The 24,920-nt window shown below is 32.0% G+C and overlaps 2 protein-coding genes across 2 annotated transcripts; one reads left to right on the forward strand and one right to left on the reverse strand.

Moving 5' to 3' along the window:
* Positions 1-11,755: 11,755 nt before the first annotated feature.
* LOC112288332 (fatty acid amide hydrolase-like) lies at positions 11,756-16,634 on the reverse strand. The gene is given in 19 exon segments (XM_090254201.1): positions 11,756-12,297; positions 12,457-12,552; positions 12,732-12,759; positions 12,761-12,791; positions 12,910-12,974; positions 13,135-13,203; positions 13,425-13,517; positions 13,652-13,755; positions 13,949-14,029; positions 14,140-14,235; positions 14,387-14,438; positions 14,543-14,614; positions 14,786-14,861; positions 14,980-15,092; positions 15,183-15,330; positions 15,518-15,595; positions 15,779-15,908; positions 15,998-16,383; positions 16,491-16,634. Coding segments are annotated over 18 exon segments (1,581 nt in total). The 5' UTR covers positions 16,193-16,383; positions 16,491-16,634; the 3' UTR covers positions 11,756-12,243.
* A 485-nt stretch (positions 16,635-17,119) lies between these two features.
* Positions 17,120-19,216, forward strand: LOC112288330 (uncharacterized). Its single transcript, XM_024532432.3, has 4 exons — positions 17,120-17,328; positions 17,685-17,759; positions 17,964-18,039; positions 18,165-19,216. The coding sequence occupies exons 1-4, from the start codon at positions 17,314-17,316 to the stop codon at positions 18,794-18,796; spliced, it is 798 nt and encodes a 265-aa protein (XP_024388200.1). The 5' UTR covers positions 17,120-17,313; the 3' UTR covers positions 18,797-19,216.
* Positions 19,217-24,920: the final 5,704 nt, after the last annotated feature.

The following is a 24,920-nucleotide window of genomic DNA, read 5'->3' on the forward strand; positions in this document are numbered from 1 at the left end:
TAAGATTTATATTTTATTAAGATTTGATTGAGATTGATATAGGATTTTATTAGGGTTTGTTGAAGATTACATTTAGATTTAATTAAGATTCAATTAAAAACTTTATTTTTAATATTTTTTAAAGATTTTTTTATTATATATATTTTAATAAGATTAATTTATGATTTCTTTGTATTTCTTTTGTAAGTTCTTGAGACTTCTTTTGGATTTAATTAAAGATTGATTAGTATTGTTATAATTTAATTAAAATTTATTTATGATTCTATTAGAGTTCTTAGGGTGATCTTGTTGCAAGTTCCATCTTTCTTTCCACAGCTAAGAGTCTACTACATTCTTAAGTAAACTTCACGTGATATAACAATATATCTCTTTTTAAGCCATATAAAATAGTGAATATCTTGGAAAGAAGATAAATGCTACATCTTCCTATAGAAGTGGATAATAATCAAGAGTTTAATGTGGAAGAATTCTTAGATTCAATACAATACTAAAATAGGTTGAAATATCTTATTCATTGGCATAGATATGATATTAATAAAGGTATATGGGAGCCAACAAAGAATCTTGCAAATATAGCAAAGAGAGTTGAGACTTTTTATTGATGACATCTATCAAAGCTAAGATAAAGATTAGCAAGATCCATGAAAGATGATGATTGCTTTTTATAGAATCCATCTCTAAAAGAGGGAAGATAATATCACAAATATATATATTTACTTCAATAATTATCTATATAATTAGGTAGTAGTAGGTAAAAGTATATTAATTTCATAATATCTTCTTAAAAAGCTTTTTAGAAGCTTCCTAGATACAATATAACTTTATACATGTTGGTAGTTGATTGATAGGTTAGAAACTTGGTCAACAAGTTAATTATGTGTCACACATGTTAGTAGCTTGTAAAAAAAAGCTAATTATGTGGTGCATATATAAAAAACTTGCTTTTCAAGTTAAAGTATAATTCTTGCAAAGTCAATACATATAAGAAGTTGTATAGAATATTGCCACATATCTCCTAATTAGATAATATATATATATATATATATATATATATATATATATATATATATATATATTGAGAAAGAGAGAGAGAGAGAGAGAGAGAGAGAGAGAGAGAGAGAGAGACAAGAGTAAACCCTTTTTCACTCTTGTCAATGTCATTTTTTTTCTTAATCTAGTTTCAAGAGTCTATACTCTTATTTTCTTTGACAATGGCTATTCTAGTCTTAATACTATATTAATTTTGGAATGAATATTTATTCTTCTTAAATTATATAAGAATGTTTTAAGATTCTCTTTTTTTTGATTCATGTCCTTGAAAATATGTCTTTATCAAGATTTAAATTTAATATCTATTTTCAATTATAAAAATAAAAAAATTGTTAAATGCTCTTTTCAAATATTCTTATCTTCTATTAAGAAAAGAACATGTAAATTTTAAACAACACCAAATGATTCTTTAAAATTAGAGTAATTTCATCTTTAATCAATATAATTAATATTAATTGTTGATTCAATATTTTTTAATAAATTTTAATCAAGTATGTCACAAATCTTTTTATTTATAATATTATAGATAAACCTTAGATTAATATCTATAGATAGGTGGTTATAAACCAAAATCAAAATCAAACCTTGAAGTAAAAATTATGAGCATTCAACAAATAGGATTTTTTTTTGTTAATTAAAATATGATTTTTTTTAAAAAAATTAATTGAATTTTTATAAATATTAGTTTTGAGGAAGTTAAGTGCATATTGACTTTTATGAAAGTTTTACAAAGTTAAGGTTGTTTTAAACAACTTTATATTTTATTAAATAAAAAAGATTTTATTTTGGTAAATTGTATAGATTTTCTAAGAAATCTACATATGAAACTTGGTGTATTTGAAAATATGTTTTTATTGAATGTATAATGCAAATTTAAACTTAATTAAAAAGTTAATTCAAATATAAGTGAGGTTCAAGTGAGCTAGGGTCTTGAAAATTATATTTTGAAGGTCAATGAAGATTTTTTATATTTTGAATAGGTTACAAGTTATATTGGAAGAATTTCTTTATATGTTAATAGTTGATTTATTTTTTTACAATCTTGCAAATTTTGAAATAAAGTTAATAGTTTAATTAGAAGATATTGTAATTAGAAGTTTTGTTTTGAGATTAAAAAAGAAGGATAGCCAACATCCAAGTCAATTAGAAGCATTATTTCCTGATTTGTAAATTATATCATCGTCAAATTCTATATGCTTATTTTTAATCAATAAATTAAGTTGAGTATAAAAGCTTGAATTAAGTTTAATGGTTAATATAATATTTATTGATGTTTAAAATCTTTTGTGGTATTTACTTAGGATTTGATTAGGATATGTTATGATTTACTTGAAATTTGGTTAAGATTTTTAGGATTTTCTTATAATTCTATTAGAATTTTATTAAGATTTTAGTAAGATTTTATTAGGATTTATTTTATATTTCTAATAATTTCTTTAATATTTCTTGATAATTTCCTTAGAATATCATAAATAATTTTTTATAATTTTTTATAATTTATTTAGATTTTTTTATTTATTTCTCTAATATTTAATTAGGATTTTTTAAAGATTTTTCAAAGAGCTATTTGAAATTAAATTTAATGCAATAAGTTTGATTAGATTTTTTAAGATTGCTATAATATTTCTAAACATCTTATGTATTTTTTTTTTGGTTTGTAAATCCAACTTGAAGATAAGATGATATCCTTCTACAATCAAATGTCTAGTGCATTTTTAGGCTAATTTTTACAAAAAAAATAATGATCCATTTATAAAACCGTGTACTATTGCTACTTAGGAAAAGACCTTATAAAATGAACTAACTTAGAGTAGGATTAAAGCAACTGAAGAAGAACTGGTCTAATGATGATTTCAAAACTATACCTTATTCAAATTGAACTAATGGATGATGCACAAATACAATTTTGATGGAACCACCAATTTCTACTAAAGCCATTACAAGTATAAAGGACCATAGTAGAAAGCTATGTGTGATTAAAAAAAGATTTAATAGTGAATTGATTTGGGAATTGATATTTAAGAAGAAGCCAACTAAGAGTAATAAAAAATTGACAATGGAATTTTTTGCAATATTTTTATTGGAATAATAGTTATTTTATAAATTGCTACCATATATGTACAATCACAATAGTAAGAAGTGACAAGTATAGAAGCCATCTTTTTTCAATCATATTAGTAATAAATGGATAGCGATTGAAATTCTAAAATGGTTTATAAGATGATTGTTACAAAACTAAAGTATCGGATCAATCTAAAAAACATGTAAACATTAATAAGTTGATTAAAGATTGGTTGATGTAGATTAATTAGAAAGAAAGCCTAAAGAGTAAGGATAAGTAGTCGATAGAGATTCATATACTTAGAATGTGAATTACTAAGAGATGACAAAGTTTAAGTTAAAAACAAAGATTTTTTTGAAGAAGATCAAGCCAAAAAATTTGGAAGACAAGAAAGTAAGAGTCAAGCTACAAAAAGGCCCTATAAGTATTGGTTGCAAAACTTTGCTTGATTTCAGGTAGAGTTCTTAAACTAATCATTGTTGTATTATGTATTATCTTATTTAAAAATGTACTAGGCACTTAGCTATAGAAGCTACGTTTGTATTTTATAAATAAAAAAGAACCTAATAATCTTAATAGAATTGTAAATAAATCTCAATTGAATATTAACAATCTTAATAAAATCTTAATCAAATTCTAAAAAAATCTTAAAGAAATTCTAAAATATTCCTAAAAAACTCCTAAAAAGTCTTAAAATATTATCTAAAAAAATCCTAAAGAAATCATAAAGAAATTCCAAGTAGATCCTAATAAATTTCAATCAAATTCTAAATAAATCTTGAAAAATTCTAATCAAATTTTAAAGATATTCTAATCAAATTCTAAATAAATCTTAATAAAATTGTAATAAAATCTTAAAGATATTTTTATAAAATTTTAAATAAAATTTAATCAAATTCTTTAAAAATACTAAAAATATCATAATCATATCCTAAATAAAGCCTAATTAATTTTAAAATCTCAATAATTATTAATTAAATCATTGATCTTGCTTCAAAATTTGTATACAAATCAAACTACTAGTTAACAAGAAGTGTTATGATATGACCTCTCATAAAAATAATTTCATTGTACAATTTCATCTCATTTAGGGATTTTTTTTTTATACAAATAGAATGTATTGCTTTATTTCAAGAAAGTTAAAATACATGGTCTCAATTAAATCCGGTCAAGGGTGTTAAGTTACATACTAAGTACTACAGACCTGATTATTACTAGGCTAGCTTAACTTCCACTTTGGTTTATTTTGCTCTCATATTGCCAAAATCTAATTCACATACCAATGTTGGTAAAATTGCTAAGAATACTCTTTCATTTATATTAGCCTTCACATCATGTATATTTGCATTTTAAGCCATACATTCCTACCATAATCAATGAATTGGAGCCATATCTTGTGATATATTTTTTTCTAATTGCCAATGTATCCCATTAAAAGTTAACTCATACTTCTCAATTCAAAGCACCAATATTATGATCCTTTAAAGCAAAATCCAAATTTAACTTATCTTTTTAAATCTTCTTGATATTTAATATGCAAAGATATATTGTTTCCATAATGGAAAGAATTATATAAGTTCCTAGTCTTAAATAAGGTGATTTCTTATATTAATTAAAAGCTTTGGTCCATATCTTAGGGATTAGCTACTTATATGCTATTGTTGATCTACTTTCTTTATCTTATGGATTTTTTAGTGATCAAGGTAAATAATTAAAGAATATAAATTCTCTACTTCCATACTATTATTACAAAATTACACTCTTAATATCTGTGAAGCATAGTTTTTTTTTGGTATTGATCAAGTAAACTGAGCAACATTAGTTGATGGTGTAACATAATATGTCCTTCTAAGAATCCATTGCCAAGACTCAATGCCATGTCAACCACATGAGTCCCACTTTCTTTTGAGCATATTTTGTATCTCATATATTTGTCCATTTTAATTTGAATCTAGGTAGTAATATCCTTTTTATTTTTATATTACTATATTAGAAAATATATAGTATTTCTTGAGTAGAAATTGGCTTAGCTTTGTAAAATATTGCATTAAGGGTATTTATCCTATCTATTAAAATTGCCCAAGATTTTGCACTAATCAATCAACTCTAGTATAGTGGAAATGGATGGCCTTATTTCTTTGAACTCTTGACAAGAGTATGATTTGGATCCTTTTGGATATACCAATTGCATATGTTGCTCTAAGATCTCTACTCTTTACTTCCTTGTTTTGGACTTGCGTCTAATCTTACATAACTTTGATTAGACTATTGATCCTTCTGATTATACTATATAATATGACCTACAAGAGTATTTAGAATTTAGTAGAATTTAGATTGACTTGATATGTCATATTTATTTGCCACGTCATCACAAGTAATTAAGTATCTTTATCAAAAAATAATTCCACTTATTCACCAACTTATAGCCTTTGAATTAGATAGAAAGAAGTTGTTGCCTTTGTTGGGCTATTGTGTTGATTAGCATCTTCCATGTTTTTTCCTCCCTTGGTAATAAGCTATTGTCATCTTAGCCTTCTAAAAAACTCATAAATTGACCATTTATCTAAAGATCTCTATATATATTTTTTGACCATATTTATGTAGTTTTCATGCCCTTGTTTTGGAAAAACTAAGTCTAATATTATTGATATTTGAAGAATATCAAATATTGTAGTTGATCCATTTTTCTTGATAACTTGGAATGAGAGATGTCTCCTTAGGAAAGAGGTATTTTTTATGCCATCTTAATTCTATTCTATGCCTTTGGTCCTTGTCTACTTTGATGCTTTTTAATAATAAAAAAATTATCGACTTGGTTACCATTTCTTTCTTCAATAAGATTAAAATTGACTAAGATGGTATTGCAACATCATGTGTAAGTTGGAATTATATGATTCCATTGCCTTAACTATCCATTTGACTAACAAGGCAACTACTACATCCATTGAATTGATGAAATTGATTCCACCTCTATTTAGAAGTTGATAATATTGTACTTAGTACAAGCGTATTGCATAGTTTCTCTTGTAAGATAGTTATTTATGAAGGCTTTAATCTTTACCATGTTTTTTTTTTTTTTTTTTTTTTTTTTTTTTTTAGAAAAAAAAAATAAAATAGAAAATTATGAATAATAAGATGCTATTAATAATTGGTTCCTCTATTAGTGGCATTAGTTATTTTTGAGTACTAGTAGCTTAACTTTTTGTTGTAAATAGGAATCAAAACCTGTTGATGTTAGAAAAAAGTCCAAATGGTGTTCCTAGTAATTTACTTATCTTGTTATTATTTGCCCATATAATAATTAGTTTGGTGGTGTATAGAAGGCGGATGGTGATATAATTGTTTTCCCAATATCCATTTAATTTATTCTAGTTCAATATAAAACTTGATTCAAAGCAAAAGATTTCAAGCATATATATAATATAGTATATTTTTTTTTTCTAGCAATGTCAAGGAAGTGTCATCTACATATGGTGCCATAATTTGTTATTAGTGAACTATAGGTAGTTGTATTCTTTTTATTAATCCCAAACCTGTTTCTTTTATGATTACTGAGTTAAACACTTTTGCCACAATGAAGAATAATTAAGAAGTTAGCGAGCAGCTTTGCTTCACTTCTCTTTTAACCTTAAAAGATTTAGAGAGTAATCTATTGATCTTTACACATGCTTTTGTACCATTAAATAATAGACTAACCATGTTGTTGAATTTTCTAAGTAATTCCATTGTTTCTTTTATATAAAATAAGAAGTTTTAGTCCATAATATCATATACTTTCAAAAAATCAAGTTTTAAGAAGAAGACTGATTCTTCAAATTTCTCAATCCATATCATAATTTCATATATCAATAATAGATTATTTAATATAAAATAATTAAATAAAAATATATATTAGTTTATACTAATAGTGTTCATAAGATTTGATTGAGGCTACAATTGCATAACCTTTGTATAAATCTTATAACCAACATTAAGAAGAGTAATTGGTCTCTAATTTGATAGATTTTGCCTTATTCTTCTTTCAAGGATCAATGCTATTAATCCTTGGATCATTCTTGGTGGGAGGTGTCTTTTATAGATACTCTATTAAAGCATTACAAAGTATTTTAGTTCCACTATGTTGCAAAATGCTTCATTAAATTTAAAAATAATTCTATCTTAACAAAGAGATTTACTTCTATACATATCTTTTATTGTTACTATAGATTTGGCTAGAGTCATGGATCTCTTCAAGCTTACACTTTTTTCAAATTAAATAAACTAATTTGTATCTTGTTAAATTTATCCACTAATTTTATGATGTGAATTGTGGTTGATTAGTTTTTGTAGGTCTAAAAAAAGTTATATATATATATATATATAACTTACTTTTTGCTACTTCAATTGAAAATGGATATTTTTTCCTATAGCTTTTTTGCTTTTTTTATATTAAAAGAGTTTTGCACAATTAGCCAATCGAGCATGGCAAATGGCACTTCATAAATTGTCTTTATAGATCAGCTACTACTTAGATAATTTTGCTTTGTATAGAGTCTTTTTTTTTGGTTTTGTTGAGTAGCTCTATTAACACAATAGTCTTAATAATATTATATAAAGTAGCAAAGTTTATGGGAAAAAAAAATTAAAAAAAATAAAAATAAAAATGATGTAACCTTTGCAATTTTTAGATTTGAGTTTGCTCTTTGGTATTTAGGAGGTATTAGGTGCTCATTACATATGTCAACTTCTGCTACATTGTAGACTATAGTTAGACCTATTGCCAAATAGTCAGATAGTTCAAGTACATGATATTCTCAAGGATCACATATTCAAAGTTTATAGGGATACCACCAAGTGATCTAAAAACGTATGTGTAGTTAAGTTGGGCCATGATGTAAATGATATCTTGTCTTCTACTATTTTAACTAAAATAAAGCATATGAGAGGTCAAATAGTTATCTTTCATTTGCAAAATGTTATAAAGGTATTGAAGATCTTCCATTCTATATCAAAAATTATTGTCCCATGGACCTTAGATTTGTCACAATTTTGTTTGATAAAATTTCAATTTCTTGTTATAATCCACTTATAATCCACGACCAAGATGGCTAATAATTCATTCCATAGTTCATAACACTTATGTATGATATGCAAGGCATACATATTTAAGATTATATCATTTCTTGCTATCTTTTAGAATAAAATCCATTGCCTTCATCTAAACCAAGGGCTCAATGACTCTATAAAATGTACTATACTAGAAAAAATCCACATTTTGATGCCTCTATTATTGATGTCTACCTCATATTATTCATTATAGGCCACATCTACTTTTTGGCCAAAGAAACTCGCCTCTTGAAAAACCTAATCCTTGATTGTTATTAATTTTGTACCTCTTAGCTTATATTTTTAAATACATAAAATTTTAATATTGAATATATAATGCTAAAAATAATTATATATTATTTTAATTTTAACAAGGTCATTTAATCCTTGTATATTTTATACTATTATGATAATCTTTACATTTTAGAATAGGAGAGAAGTGAGATCGTTGAACTTGAGAGTCATTCCTTGTTTCTTTCAAAAGAAGGATCTTCCAACTTTTTTTTATTACATAAAGTAAAAAAAATGGCAATGCAAAGACTTCAGCCATTCGTCCTTTTCCACCACAATTTTACTTGACAACTAATTATAGGCAAGTAAAGTTATAAACTTGGTGGTCAACTCCTAGCTGTACAACAATTTATTGAACATGGAGGTAAAATATGTTGAGAATTCTTGATTTGTGCATTTTAGTCTCTAATAGAGATATCTAGAGACTAGAATGTTTTTTTTTATTATGTTTTGTTTATATCCTAGTATGCCATTTGAAAGTTCTTTATCATGCCTCAGATGTTTCTGCAATAAGCTCTTATCAACATCAATCTCAATGTATGTCTTTTCTTCAAGTCAATGTCCAACCAAGAAATTTTGAATTTAAATGGTACAAGTATTGTAACTTATGCCAATTCTATCAATGACTTTATCATTGGATTTCCTACTCTAATTTCTTCTAAACTTAGGCCTTTTTCTATCTAATCCATTTGTATCAAAGTGATTTGTAAATTAGATATGAATTCATCATTTATTGTTGGTTGAATCAAATAAATCATGAGTGTATTGTGTCTTGGTAGATTGGTGGTTGGATCAAGATTAGATTGTATTTTTATCCCTCTCAATTGGTTGAATTTATCTACTACTAGCCCTACCAACTTTTGTACTGGAAAGAGAATTGGGATTTACTTGCCAATCTTCTACATTTTGATTTTCTACCATCATTGTTGTATTTTATTCTTCATTGTGCGACCTTCTATTCTACTCATTGTATGCTTTGTTGAGTTTATTGATGTCCAAAAACTCACTTAGGTTGAAGAAGAATTTCTATTTTCAACTCTATTTTCTATCTTGTCATATTATCCATTCTAAGTTTTTTTATTGCAAGTCTTTGGTTTTTACCTTATCTCTTTTGTGATTGTTCTTCCTATATTGAAATTGGCCGCCACCTTTCAACAAACTATCAAGGCTAACTATAGATTCATTAGTTGGTATTTTAGATGAAGGCACTGCAATTTCTTATGTAGAAAGAGGAGGTCAGATCTCTACTTCTTTTGGTGTTGGTTGATTCATTTTTGGCTATAGAGTGGTTCTCTCCAATGGAGTGGGTTGGCTTGGATTTAATGTAACTTACAATTGTATTGCAAATGTCTCAATTTGTCTTAGACTTTACAATAATGAGCATTTTTGTATCAAATATGAGATGGACAAACATTACCTACACCAAATCTAGAAGTTATTATAGTGGAAGTTATTATAGTCCACCTATATGTATGTGATACTCTCTATGATTGGATTAAATGCACCTATTATTAGATTGAAGGGGCTATTGTTTGTGAGGGTAATACAAAATATGTGATTGCCCTTGTCCCTACCTAGCAATGTCTCAAGGCTTTGTATGAGGTCATGAGCATTGCTTATGAGCTTGTCTAATATTTCTTTTAGGGGGTTATCTACGTCATCATTTTCATGTTAACGGAGCAATTTGGATTCAACCCTGCCATCCACAGTTGGAGGATGCAGGTTCCTCATTGTGAGATGTGCAGGGTTTGCATGAGTATTTTCTGCAATGTTAATTCATTTTTTCTAGCCACTTGAAAAAATTTGTATTCTAAATCACGACCAAGCTGCACCTCGTCTTTAACTTCTAATTTTGGCTGACCTAACCGAGCTTGCAGTGATTTGGCCATGGGCCGACCCCCTACAAAATATGCTATCACTACACACTGCCGTAGGTAATCCATTTTTGTTTTTACTTTTTACTCATCTAACCAAACTTCAATCAAATGCGTATTTAAGAGAAATCTTTTGCTACTTTAAGTTAAACCCTTGGGGAGGTTTTCGCCTAGAGTGGCGCAAGCTGGATTAAATGCTGTGTACTTGCCTAGGTTTGCAGCAGCTGCGATCATTTCAAGCTCTACCCTGTCGTCCTTACGCGCTCGTTCTATCGTCCTTCCTTCTTATGAGGCAGTGGGAGCCACCGGAGCGTAGGCCAACCCAGTCTTGAATACCTTCGCGTACAACACCATCTTTAGTTCTGACTGATATAGCTTACATCACCACAGTCAGTTAATCAGTCACCACATCCTCGAGTGGAAAAACCCTAATGTACTACGCTAGTCTACTACAGTGATCCTTTTACCACGAGGTTTGTGCAAGGCAGTAAGGATCAAAACTGAGCTTTGTATATCTTTTTTCTTCATTGTAATTGAACAGTCACTTGGACTTAAGACAAACTGTGCGCACGGCAGCTACTCTCGGAGCCCCCTTTAGCGGCGCGGCGGAACCCTCCGGAGCATCATTGTGTCCCTCCCTCTCATCTGGGGATTTGCCTAGCTCGCTCGCTTCCTCAGCTTGTGAATGGGCAGCGGGCTGGGCAGAATATATTTTTTAACAAATACAAAATCAATCGAAGGACTGAACACTAGACATGGAGGCTGGTAGATGTGGAAGGGTGGGTATTAATTACCCGGGAGGTTCACGGTTCCACTCAGCGTGGTCACTAGCTTCACGTTCCTCTGAGGAATTTAGTAGATGGGATTTTAGGTTTTTGACCCTAGCGGTCATGAATGAGCCTCCTTCTCCGACACATGCATCATTTACTGATGATTGCTAGAAAATTCTTTTCGCGTGTAACGAGTGCTATTATGGACCGTGGTTGCAATAAGGGCTGATACCAAATGAGAGTTCCACCAGCACTAGTAGATAGCTTGTGTGGTGCTAACTTGATTGTTCGGAAACAACTCTTGGATGGAATTTACTCCATAGACGTGATTTTGTACATGCTCTTGTCAATTCGACACATCGATTCATGAAGTCGAATTCCAGTCAAACTCTAGTTCAACCAGCGGAGTAATTTTACATGAGCGGATAGTGCCTTATAATGGTCGAAATAATCGAAGAAATTCAATCACGATCTCTGCATCCTTTGAAATGAAGTCCCACAGATTTTGTTCATTACTTAGATAGACTAATATGATATCTAAATTCGGAGACACGTAAGGAGGGTGTCTTTTAAGCTGAACAGAGAGGTCAATCCATCAATATTCGAGTCAATTTGTACGTCAATTTTAGAGAAATGTATCACCGACATGAACTACATCTTATTGACGACACAATTACAGTACAAGATTTTTGAGGAAGAATAATGGCCCCAGTACAGCGGCAGCCTCTCATCCAATTAGGCCAACTTCTGCTACTGTATTACAGCAGCAACGACACCTATCTTCGTTGGTTGATTGTGAATTATACAACTACGCTCAAATGACAGACTGTACTCAAGGACCTTACAGGTTATTGTCATCTTACAAATAATGAAGTCTACTACTGACCTCTACCTTAACGAACTTCATGTGTAGCCGAATCAAGACGAGTATATGTACGTGTGGCACATTCGTCACTTCTCGTGTCTACTGCATCTGTCACACCAAAGGTAGGACAACGCAGTAATGGTCGGGATGTAAGCATGAACAGTCTGAGTCATGTACATAACAGCTATGTCCGAACTCGACGAAACCCGCTCAATAACAGGTGCTTTCACCTTGGTTCTGGTTGAATCATTTCAGGAGGTCGAAATAGACTTCAGGTTGGAGTTGAGGTGCACAAATTTTCTGCATTCAAGAAAAATACATAAGATTACACATTGTATGAGCAAGTTGCAATTCTGCGCGCTGCCACCCAAAGAAAGTGGTTTCTTTTTAAAGCTGAGTGAGTACTATCACTTCTTGTGCATTCATTCTGGTTCTATTACTTTAAACGAATTTGAATACCTCAAATGCAATTGCCATTCGCAGCAGTGTAGCTTCTGACCATGGCCTCCCAATCAGCTGGAGCCCTATTGGCAACCCTTTGTCATCATACCCTACCTACACACCGATGCCAAATTTCGTTGTCATTATTCATATACGAAGGAGGGCGCAGATTCTTGCTTGTTTCGGTGCCAGGGTGAAATAAATGCCTCAATGTGATGCTGAGCTTAGCAATGCCACAGCCATGTGAATCCAACATTATTTCTGAAATGCATGATTTTGGGCAAGAAACGTACCGGTATAGAAATTGCTGGCAGACCTAAGATTTCCAGCGATTATAAAGCGCATCAACTTGCCTGCAAACACACCACCACAACCTGAGCCAGCAATCCAACAATACTCTCGAGAGCAGATAACTTCTGTGTGTTGTCGGCAAAAAGGGTGAAAGTTCATAGTTTCCAATATCCAATTTACCTCCATTTTGGTAGTCAAGCTCCCCGTATTTCTCCGCAACTTCCCTGACTGGTGACGCTGTACACCTGAACAGGACATGATCAGGATTAAGTCAGTGACTGGAACTTAATCAAATTCTACACATATAAGTCACATTTCACGGCAACAGTTGTGTGGCATCTCAGAATAGCTATCCATTTCTAGGATGTAATTGTCTGCTTACTAAATCTAAATTGATAGACTTACGCAGTGGTCGGAGTGACAATAAAATCTGCCTTCTCGAAGATATCCATATGGTGTTGCATGCAACGAGACCTGGACGGAGTGAATCGGCACAAAAAGGTTTCACTCGGATTATTTTCAAATTCTTGAAAATTCTGCACAGGCTGAGAAATGTATACTTGATGATGGCGGTCAAAATGATTGATAACTGACAGATCTGGATGCAATGTTAATAATTCCTTATCGTGCAGACTATTCTAGCAATCTCTGGGTTTTGAGCACAGAACGATTTTTTGCCATTAACCAATGCACACCTTATACGTGGTGCTGTGACATACTCTCGGTTGTTGAAACACTGAAAAATTGTAATTGTAGACCGCACGTCTCCCCCTGATACCTTTTGACCTCTGTCAGCAACACAATTTCATAATGCCAGTTCTCAGGCGTATTGTGTGGAGCCAAGGGAGCCAAAAGCTCGAACACGGATATTAATCAATATTGAATTGCTAGCAGTAGAATTTTTTTTAAAAAGGTCACGCACACATTTTCATATTGGACACCAAGAGCGGCACTGCATTCACTGCCAATCGTTATATAATGTGCCAATCGCATCGCCTGAAGCTCTGGGATGGAGACATCCACCACCTGCAGTCAGGCCGGAAGTAATTACACTCAATCTCAACCAAACCTTGCTGGATGCCCCTTACCAGACATCCAACTTCTGTACGTTGCGGCCTGAGTTCCTGCGGTGATTCATAGCATACCACAACGTAAAATGGCATACCAGACCTTGAATTCACGATAACAAAGTTTTTTCTTAAGGCTTCAAGGCACTTACTTTACATCCGTAGGTACCCTGTACTAGCTGTAAGGCTTTATCACAAATACGTCCGACGGGATCGTCGGTGTCGTTAAACCACTGCTCGAAACCCCCCCTCCCAGACAATTTCAAAATATATGCAAACCTCTTAAGTTTCGATTCTCACATATTTGAACATACAGAAGCTTATAACAAAAGCTGTGGTTCACCTTAGGAAATTTTGCAAACTTCACATCGCCAATCAACTTCGCCATGTTCGTTGACTCCGTTTGAGAGTCATTCAGAAGAGGTAAAGTTGCGGGAGGCTAGTGTCATGCGAACAAACAGTCGAAGGCGGGATCAAAACTTTCATTTGCAGGGGGAGAGATTACACGCAACCATTATAAAGAGGTGATTCGAGGGAAGACGAGACTAATCCCACTTCGCTGGTACTTGTTTGCGAAAAAGAGAACTTACAGGAAACGACAAAAGTTTGTCGGAGGGGAGGTGCCCTTGCTTAGCTGCATATCTGCAGAAGCATACATTTGGATCGTCAGAACCGATCTATTGGCAATATTTTGTAAGGGATAATTAACTAGAGAGTTTTGAAGGGTGACTAACTGATTTACGTACATAATATAGGCGTCCTCCACAGAACCCGTGAGAGTTCCTAACATTCCTATTGTCCAGTTTAAAGGCAAAAGACTGCACCCACCACCGTCATGGTTATGTGATGCAATTAGAACACGAACCGTAAGCTAATAAATAGTCAAGATTAACTCCTGTTTCACTGCAATTTGATTTCAATCAGAATTGTGTTCCCGATCTGAAGGGCAATTTGTTACGACATTAAATTCAAAGAGCAGAAGAACGCACCCAGATTTAGTTATTCGGCCAAAAGTCGGCTTGAGGCCCACTATCCCACACAAACTGGCCGGCATTCGCACGGAGCCTGCACAATTTCATTAGATATCATCTCGGATAGGTAACTGGCAACGCTCTCAGAATATGCCATCTCCTCTATGTGCTCTGAAGAAGGGAGAGAAAAGTTTAAGAAAACGAGCGAATACCTCCTCCGTCCACACCCAATGCGATTGGACAAAGGCCAGCAGCCACAGTTGCAGCAGATCCCCCTGATGAACCTCCCGAGATCCTCGTTCTGTCATGGGGATTACGAGTAGTCCTGCATGCAACACAACGTGTGAGCTCCACTTCACGATCTTGAATCAACGTACAGGGGCAGAGGTAGACCCACGAAAGATTTCGTACATACCCATAATGAGGATTGATCCCGGTGGTACCAGCACCTAGCTCGTGCATGTTGGTATTGCCAACCATAATCGCTCCACATTCCCGCAAGCGCTTCACAACCGCAGCGTCCTCTGTCACTTGTCTTGTTTTGTCAAGCCATGTGCATCCTCCTGCAAATCGTTACAACAAACCAACCAATCCAACGAATTAGCTGAATCGGAAACGCAAATGGCAATGCCGATGTCTGATAGAAGACTGTGCATTACATAAAGTTGCTGCGAGATTTGGGTCCACGGTGACAATAGGTAGAATCGAGATTGAATGTCATAACTAGAAATTATGTCAAGTTGTTCATGCCAGTGGTGGGGTAAGGAAGACAGTCAATCTCGTCTTTCACCGCAATCAGGATTCCATCCAGCACAGATAATTGCCCTCCTGCGAAAGATACACAAGATTTACACTGAGAAATCATCATACAAACATGATATTGCAATTACCTGAAAATCGTACGTAACGTTTTCTTGAACCGCTTAAGGTGTGGATAATTGCACAGAAAACTACAGTATTATTGTCACATCACTTCTGAGGTGCAGAAAATATGTTGCAATAAATCGATACCTTCACGGTATCGTTCCGTTGAGGCTGCAGCTTGGGACAGAACGTTTTGTGCGTCCAGAGGAATAAACAGATTCAATGCAGGTGACATCTTCTGCGTTTCCTCTACTGCCGCGAGGAATCTTTCTGCCACCTACATGAAGAGAGGGGTCAATTCTTTTTTCCGACATCGATTAAATGGAGCTAGAAAATCAGCCTGTAGCATGCCACTAATTCATGCACCTGTGTTGGAGTAAACCTCCCCGATGAGTACGCATGCGCGTAATCACGAACTGTCGCGTACTGAAACTTTTGGGCGTCGATGTGGTCGTGATTTCCGCCATTAATTGAAGGTTTCGGTACGTATGGAGGTAGGCATCTCACAGCTACTGCCACACGCTGGGGAGCTGTGGATCCAGTCGGCAGAACTTCCACCATTTTCTCCTCCACTTGCTTCTCTGCAAGCAACTCAGGTGCACAACGATGTTGAGAGGTGAAGTTGGCCGAACCACGGAGCGGAATGTATCCCAGAGGTGCTCAAGAAGAGCGCAGTCCAAATGAGGGGAGATTGCACCAAGATATTGCGGTGAGTACATGGGTGGCTCGGAATACTGCGTCTTCTGGAATATCTGAATGACAGCAAACGTCCTCCCATCACATGACAGAATGAACATCTTTCAACACTGAGACACTGTAGCGAGAAGAAAAATGAGTAGAAAGCAGCAAGGCTGCTTACTTCGGTAATGAGATTCGCCTTCCTCATGTACGCAAGAATGAGGGCATTTGTCATCCTCATCTCGAGGAGCCAACAGAAGCACTTGAGAGAGAACCCAGCCAGCCTAGGAGCTACACAGACACAAGAGAAATTTCCACTCACAGAGTATTCTCTTCCGAAAAACTTCAGGCGCATGAGGTTCGATTAAATCTACTATATGTTCGGCACTAAACTTTTGAAAAAGTAAACTAGGTACATTCTTAGAGCATACATACTTGGACTCTTTCTGGTACTCAGAAATTTAATACTCAATCGAATGTAGAACCCTATTTTAACCCGCAGAGAACTAGAACTTACGTAGTTGGAAACAGTTGCCCGAGTTACTTCATGTGAAAATTCTCACACCCTCTCTCTAGCGAAAGCAGAACCTTGGCGTCGCTAACATGTTCACACTTCTATTTCAGCGGCCCTCACAGTTTGTTGCAAACTGGAAGCAGTTTGGGGTGCATTTCGCAGCATTGGGATCTCAGTCGTTTCCTGGTTTAGCTATCATCCCAGATGCTCATCCTCGTCGTCTGTCTGTTACGTTTCCTCTCACACTGCATCGCTTAACTGTGTGACTCCGTTGCTAAGTGCTATGAATCCGTCGTATTGCAGTCACTATAAAGTCTTCATCCTTGCTCTCGCTCAAGAAACGACGTAGCGTTTCGAAAAATATTCTTGCATTGGTGGTGTGCGTGAGTGAGTCTCTGCGTTGTGGAGTTGGAAATCAGAACTGTGTTGCGTTTGTTCGAGACTGTCGACGCGCCTGCCAAGAGAGGGTGCTTTCCGGAGACTGTTGGCGATGAGTCTCAATGATGTATGGACTCATACTACACCATGTTTGAAGCTCTTGTTTGTTTGCATGAGGTGGTAGCTGGTCTCTTCTGGCTGGACTGGTTTCTTTATAGCTTTCGATGATCAGGCTAGTGGCTGATGACCACCGTATGAGAATGATGACAAAGATAATTAAGCATAATGTTTTTGAGCAGAGTGCTCGAAGAGTTGCACGACGTTTTTGCTTCTATAGAGGAATATTGAGTTTGTCTCTTGGAAACGCATTTCCTTATCTAACATATTCTTGCCATTGTATCGCATGGCATGATCTGTAAGCTGCAAGGCTATTTCTATGGAAACCCATATGTAAGCTGACATGTTTTTTTCCAACATGAACAGGTGTTTGCTTTGCGCGGTGAGCCTGGGTGGATGAACCAGCGCCAAAGTCCTTACGGATTTGGAGGGAATTCACCGGTACAGTCTTAATTGCTATGCTTCTCCCTTAGTGAGAATATTTCAGCTTCACTTTGGGCTTGTACTGCGGGTCCTAGTAACTCATGATTCCGGTGACAAAATGGTTTCATCTTTGGCAAAGGAAATCATTAAGTGTCTAACAAGAGATACTCGAACCTTTTGTGCATTTTCTATATTCTAATACGGCTGTTGGTGATCACGCAGAGGACGGAAATGAGAGTCGTCATATGCTGCAACAAATGCGAGGAAAAAGTTCGGGAGGAAATCAGTGAAGTGTATGGTGAGTGCTCTGTGCGCCTTGAATTCTTGCCCTTGGCTGACTGTCAACTCGTGATGTCAGCCCGGTTTCAGTAGCAAATTGGGATCCTTATAGGTAGGCTTTCACACAGGATCTGCTTGGTGTAGGTGTTGAAGAGATTTTCATAGATCCAACACGTTCGGAGGTTGTTGTATATGGCTATGCGGACAAGCACGATGTCCTGAAGAAGGCGAGGAAGGTGGACAAAAGAGCGGACATAATGTCGTCCGATTCATTCACACTTCACCATGATAGACACAGTAAACATCACAAGCACCACAAAAACAGGTTCAGCAATTTCTTCGGTCAAAGCCACGGCCACAGCAACTACAGCAGAGGAAAGCACATGCCGATATTTGAAGTGACTGGTAGTCCCCGCTACAACACCAGCTTAAACCAGTCCAGCTCTTATGACAACCGCTTCAACCGCCTTGATGGTGGTTACGACATGCCCGACTACCGATCGAGGCAAACAAGAGAGTTCAGACTCGATTACAGGCCCGATCCTATGTACAGGCAGATGCACAGTGGCTACCGATCTGAGCCAGAGACAAGACATCGGTACAACGGTTATGGATCTAGCGAATACCGACACGAACACGACCACGGATATGAATACAATGGATACAGGCCAAACCAGAGATATCCTCAGAGCTATGTTGAAAGAGAGGACCGAGACTCTCCATATCCGGAGGCCGTCATGAACCCCGCCTACATCAAGCAGATGGGCTACTACTGATTTCTAAAATTCTTCGCCATGCGAGTTTCAGAGTCTTGTACAACAGGGAAGGTGTATAAAGCGACATATATAGGGAGCACACACACACTCACACAAGAAAAGAGTTAAGAAGTTTGTGATGCTATGAGGTCCAGAACTTGCGGACAGAACAGCCATGGCAGTATTTCTTTTTTGTCTTATACTCTTATGTGCTTAGGCTGGAATATCATGCTGTCCATAAACTTAGAAAGAAAAAAAAAAAAAAAAAAAAAAAAAATGTCGGATTAGGTATCCAATGGGAGGTAGAGTCCAAGTTTGTTGATTATTTGCTCGAAGCTGGAACCTGTTACATGCCCCTAGAGGTCAAAGGTTGGCTCGGCTTCTGATTTTGTACTTGCTAACTTGAAACCATACCCGGAAATACTAAAAATTGTACATCAAGTAGACTTCATGTATGCTGCTTCTTGAATGGAGAGTTGCTAAAGTTGATTAAGACCAGTTGCTTTTTTCTTGCGTTGCCTGCCACAAAGTGAATTTGGTTCTATCATGCTCTTTGGATGTTGAAAAGCTGTGTGATCCAGGGCTTCAGTCGATTACAACCGCATGTGTTGAAGATCTTACTGATTTTATGTTGCTCATGTTCAATTCTAGTGGCCACATTCCTTGCTGGGTATTACTTTTTTCCTATTCTGGTTAAATTCTGAGTAACTCACTAACGTCACTCAGAAACCTATTTATTACAACATATACATGCTACATGTACTGAATGTACTGAAGATATCTTTCCTCAACTCCATTGTACTGCTCAGATTATCTTAACAAAATTGGTCCATCTTACGTGATAAGATTATTCAGAAGTTGAAAGACCCTGAAAAGATGGACCAAATAAGAATTTTCTCTCACTCACATTTGCTGATGCAGTTGTAGTAAGTCATGACTAAGTTGTGATGCCTAACGCATTTAGACTTTGCATATCGTTTCCAAGTTTTATTTTATTTCTAACCATAATAAAAATACAAGGAAATGAATTGTGAAATGGTCATATACAAGGTGTTATCAAGTTGGATTTGGAATTTGATTCATGTGTCTACAATCCATATTCAAATTACAATTTGTTCAATGAGGAGAACACTAGGAATAGATTACAAATGTGCTAGAAATTAGAAAATGAACATATTTTATTAAACACTTGGATAACTCAAAAGCACTTGAATTAAAAAAAAAATACACTAAAAAAAATTAAAAGAATTAAAAATGCATATACATATATAGATATAAATTTGTATTCTAAATAAGAAAATTTAAAAATAAAACTTCTACATAATTTAAAAAATATATCAAATCAAATACAATAAATATTTTAAAATAAAATAAAAATAGTACTAATTTTCTTCAATTTTTTTGGTATTACCAATTTATCTTTTATTGTGTATTTTTAATCTAAAATTTATTGTAAGTTACAATTAATAGTTTTTAAAAGAAAATTTCGAAAATATTTTATTAAGTTATTTTAGAAGGTTTACATAATAATTTAAAACTTCTTAAACTTTTCACGTACATATTGTAATTTTTAACCTATAATACTTCTTAGAGCTTTTTTCAAGCTTCAAGAACGTCTTATATAATTTTATTATTTTTTTGTTGATTCTTACAAAACTCTGGAACCTTCTATAGTCTTCTGTAAGCTTTTTTATTTTTATTTTATAATCATTTAGAATCTTTTTTTATTATTTTTAAAGTTTTTATAGAATATTTTAAGCTTTTAATATTTTTTAAACTTCTAGAGGACCTAGTTATTATGTTATAAACAAAAAGTAAGTTAAAGACTATTTTAGTCTTATCAAATTTTTTCTGTTGAAGTAAAAAAAAATACACACACACAAATATATATATATATATATATATATATATTTATTTATTTATTTATTTATTTATTTATTTATATTTTTTTTTCCTCTTACATATAATCTTGTTTTAATCTAGTGTTTTTTTTTTTCTTGTACTTCTTGGTTTCTTTAATACTTGTTCTTCTTGCTTCTTTAATAATCCTATATATATATATATATATATATATATATATATATACATTTTTCAAGACAATAAATTAATAGACTTTTTAAAAAAGATTTTGAATTCTTTTTTCTTTTTATATATTTTTTTCAAAATTTTTAAGATAAAAATATATTATTTTTGGATCTAGTATTTAAACTAATTAAGAAATAAATTAATATAAAAGTATGAACTATTTCTTAAAGTTAATGTGTTTAAATGGATTGCTGTTGAATGCAACTACTTACATGCATTTAATAAAAAGATTATTCGATGTCTAAATTATTAAAAATAAAATAAAAATAAAATAAAAAATCTTTATACCCTAGATAAGACCTTCATCAATCAAAGATAGATATTTTATTTGAGATTTATAAACTTATTTAGGATTTTTATAAAAGATTATTATAAACTGAAGCCTTGCTAATAAAATTAATAAAATGATCATATGAAGAATAATAAATTTAAAAAATTAAAATAAATATTAATTTATTTATTTTATACAAATTTTAATTTTATTTAAAAATATAAACTCTATTTATTTAGGAAAATTTACTTTTAATTTTAAAATTTTAAAAAATATTCTAATATAAATGGTAAATTTGATCTTCTTTGCAAATAATTCTCTCTCTCTCTCTCTCTCTCTCTCTCTCTCTATATATATATATATATATATATATATATATATTCTTTTTGCAAAGAATAATAAAATAATTTAGATCAAGGAGATTTAGAATCGATTTTAAGTTTTGAAGAATAATTTATTCATTTATAAGACTTAATATTCAATAAAATTATATATAAATAAAATAATTTTGAATATTTCATTAATGTTCAAATCTTATATCAATAATAAATTATATATAGTATAATAAAATTTATTATTATTTTTATTTATTATATTATATTAAATAAATAATTAAAAAAATATCATTACATAATATATTCATCTATCACTATGATAGAAGAAGATAATAGAAAGAAAAGATATAGCTAATAGGTTAAAATAAGTGAAAATAGATATTTAAAATTATATTAAATTAGAAAATACAAAACCAAGCTTAGAATACAAGAAAGGCATTTAGAAGATTAAAGATATTTCCAATCTAACCTCTTTGCATATATTTTTAATAAATAGACTATGTAAAAGCTTTTGAAATATAATATTTAAATATATATTTAAATATTAAGTATTTTTTTGATAAATTTTGATAGAGCAAAGACTATTTTCTTATTTATTTATGATACAATAATATAAATATAATTAAATGTTATCAAACTTTACTAAAAGAACAACTCTTAGTTTTCTAATTAATACAATTATATTTATGTAAATTATTTGAGAGAATGCAAATATAGAAGAAGCTATGAATTTATTTAATTATTCATTCTTATTGTTTATTGAGATGATAGGCAAAGTTGATGCATAGTAATTTTTTATTTTTACAATTATAATTTTTATCTATGCTATGAAATTTTATTATTGCTATTTGTTTTGCAATGATTTAAAATTTAAAAATATTTATATACAAGTTATAATTAATATAAATTTTTATAATAAAAATAATTTTAATATTGAAGAAATTTATCCACGACTTATTAATTACTATAATATTTTTATATTTAAAGAAATATATATAATATTTATTCAAAAAGATCAAAATTTTGATATTGTAAATGTTAGTCTTTTTAAATTCTTGAGGACATAAATCTTTATACAAATCTATGAAAAAAATATACTCATATATATTATGGACATAACTATCACTATTAATTATGTTTATAAGAGAATTTAGATAGAAATAAGTAAAAGTAATAAAATTTGATAATATCTTTAAAAAAAGATTCATAGATATGGATTTGATTTTACATATGTCTCTAGATAATTAATAGGTTAAAAAATTGGTCAATAAGTTGGATACACATTACACATATTGGCTATTTGTTGTAGAAGTTGGCTATGTGATACACATATAAAACCTGCATTAGAAGTTAGACACATGTTAGATGTCCTATAAAATAGAGAACTAAATAGCTTCTAGTTAGATAGTATATGTATAGAGGCAAGAGTGAGGCCTTCTACACTCTTATCAATGCCTTTCTTGTTTAAGAATCTTTAGTCTTCTTGTCTTTGACAGAAGTCATTCTACTCTTAATATTATACCATCATTTAGTGCTTATCTATTCTTTTCTTGTAATACAATATTTCATTGATTTATTGGTTTTTTTTATTCGTGTCCTTGAAAATTTAATAAGAATACTAATTCATTATTCTTGTTTTATTTTAGAAGTGAGTGGATTACATCACTTCTTTTATTATGTTTTGAAGATTACAAACTATCTATCTTTATAATAATATTTTTATATTTTTATATTTTGATTATTTTTTTTAAAAAGAAAAAATTATTTTTCTCTATAAAATAATTTATTTAATATTAGAGATTGCTAATTGCTTTTCTTTAATTTAATTTGTTGATTTGTTAAAGTTGTCTATCATAGAAATATAAAGAAAAATTATAGATGTTACACTCAATAAAAATATGAATAGATTTTTAACTATTGCAAATCTTTAATAATATTTTTAATATTCTTAGGACAAAAATTTCACATATTATTAATGTCAACTATGAAAGTATTATTCTTACATGTGTAAAAAAAAATCAATAATGAAGTTTAATATCTATGCCAAGCAGTTGTGTGGTTGAGAGAACAAGTTAATCAACCTTATAATTGAATTTAAAAAGTCATGCTACTACAAGTATGAAAGAAACAAAGATTAATATATAGGAGAATTTTTATAGAATAAGATTAAAATTTTGAGAGTTTCAATAAAAAATCAAGCTACATCTAAGGTAGCATCCCTCTCAATATTATGATGGATTTACTCAAGTTGAATTAATAGGCATGCTTCTATCTAAAATTATTCTTTTTAATTTGTATCTTTGATAAAAAAAAAAAAAAAAAAAAAAAAGATTCACAAATCTTATATAATCTAAATTAATTATTGGAAGAGTTTATGGCCACTTTTTTAAAAAATGATTAAAAAATGGTAGTAGATATTGAAGAAAAGAAGTCTAAGAGCTACAAACACTTAGCATCAACAAGGATTGTAGTTTAAGAGAAGTGTGGAAAAAGATGTCTCTTACTTCCAACACCTTTTACTTATAGGTGGAGTTTATATCCCAAGTATATAGACTTCATCCAAAGTCACGTTCATCCTTTCAATCTAGATCTAGATCTAGATTCATCTTAACCTAGCCGCCGCCATGGTAACTTCTTTTAATCCTTTACTGCCTTTTGATTATTAGCAACTTACTATGATTAAATTTCATGTGGTGGTAACTAAGTAAGAACTTGTTGATCTTCAACACTCCCACTTTCCTAATTTTCAAAAGGCTTTTAATCCTATTTTCTGAATCAAGTGATGATATCTATCTTTCACTAATGCCTTTGTAAGCACATCAGCAAGCATGTCATTTGTAGCACAATATTTCATACCTATTATTCCATCTTCAATCTTCTCTCGTATGAAATGATGTTGAACATAAATGTGCTTGGTCTTTGAGTGGCATTTTGGATTCTTAGCAAATACAAGATATTTTTGATTATCACACATAATTAGAGTTGCTTCTAATTGCACTAGACCAATGTCTTCTAAAAGTTGCCTTATCCAATATGCCTCCATGCCTAACTTACTGCCATATACTCTGCTTCCATCGTTGATCTTGCAATGGTAGGTTGTTTCTTGCAATTTCATGAAATGGATCCCACTCCAATGAAGAAGACATATCCCATTGTGGATCTTCTATTATTTGCATCTCCAGCCCAATCCGCATCACAATAACCTTGCAAATCAATGTTTTTACGACCAAGGCACAATTTGAAGTCCTTTGTAGCTTTTAAGTACCTCAATATCCTCTTTACCATTAGAATGTTTGTAAAATCGCAGGAGCTAAATGACTAGGATATAGTACGCTGGTGGGAGTCAATTTGCCATCCAGCATTACACTTACGGCACTCTACATACTACTAACCTACAGCCAACGATGGCCTCAAAAAGGATACTCGGTGAGACTCCTTCTCAAGCAGATATTGC

This window comes from Physcomitrium patens, chromosome 11 (genome assembly GCF_059467195.1).
Source record: "Physcomitrium patens ecotype Gransden chromosome 11, ASM5946719v1, whole genome shotgun sequence".
Classification (NCBI taxonomy): Eukaryota; Viridiplantae; Streptophyta; class Bryopsida; order Funariales; family Funariaceae; genus Physcomitrium; species Physcomitrium patens.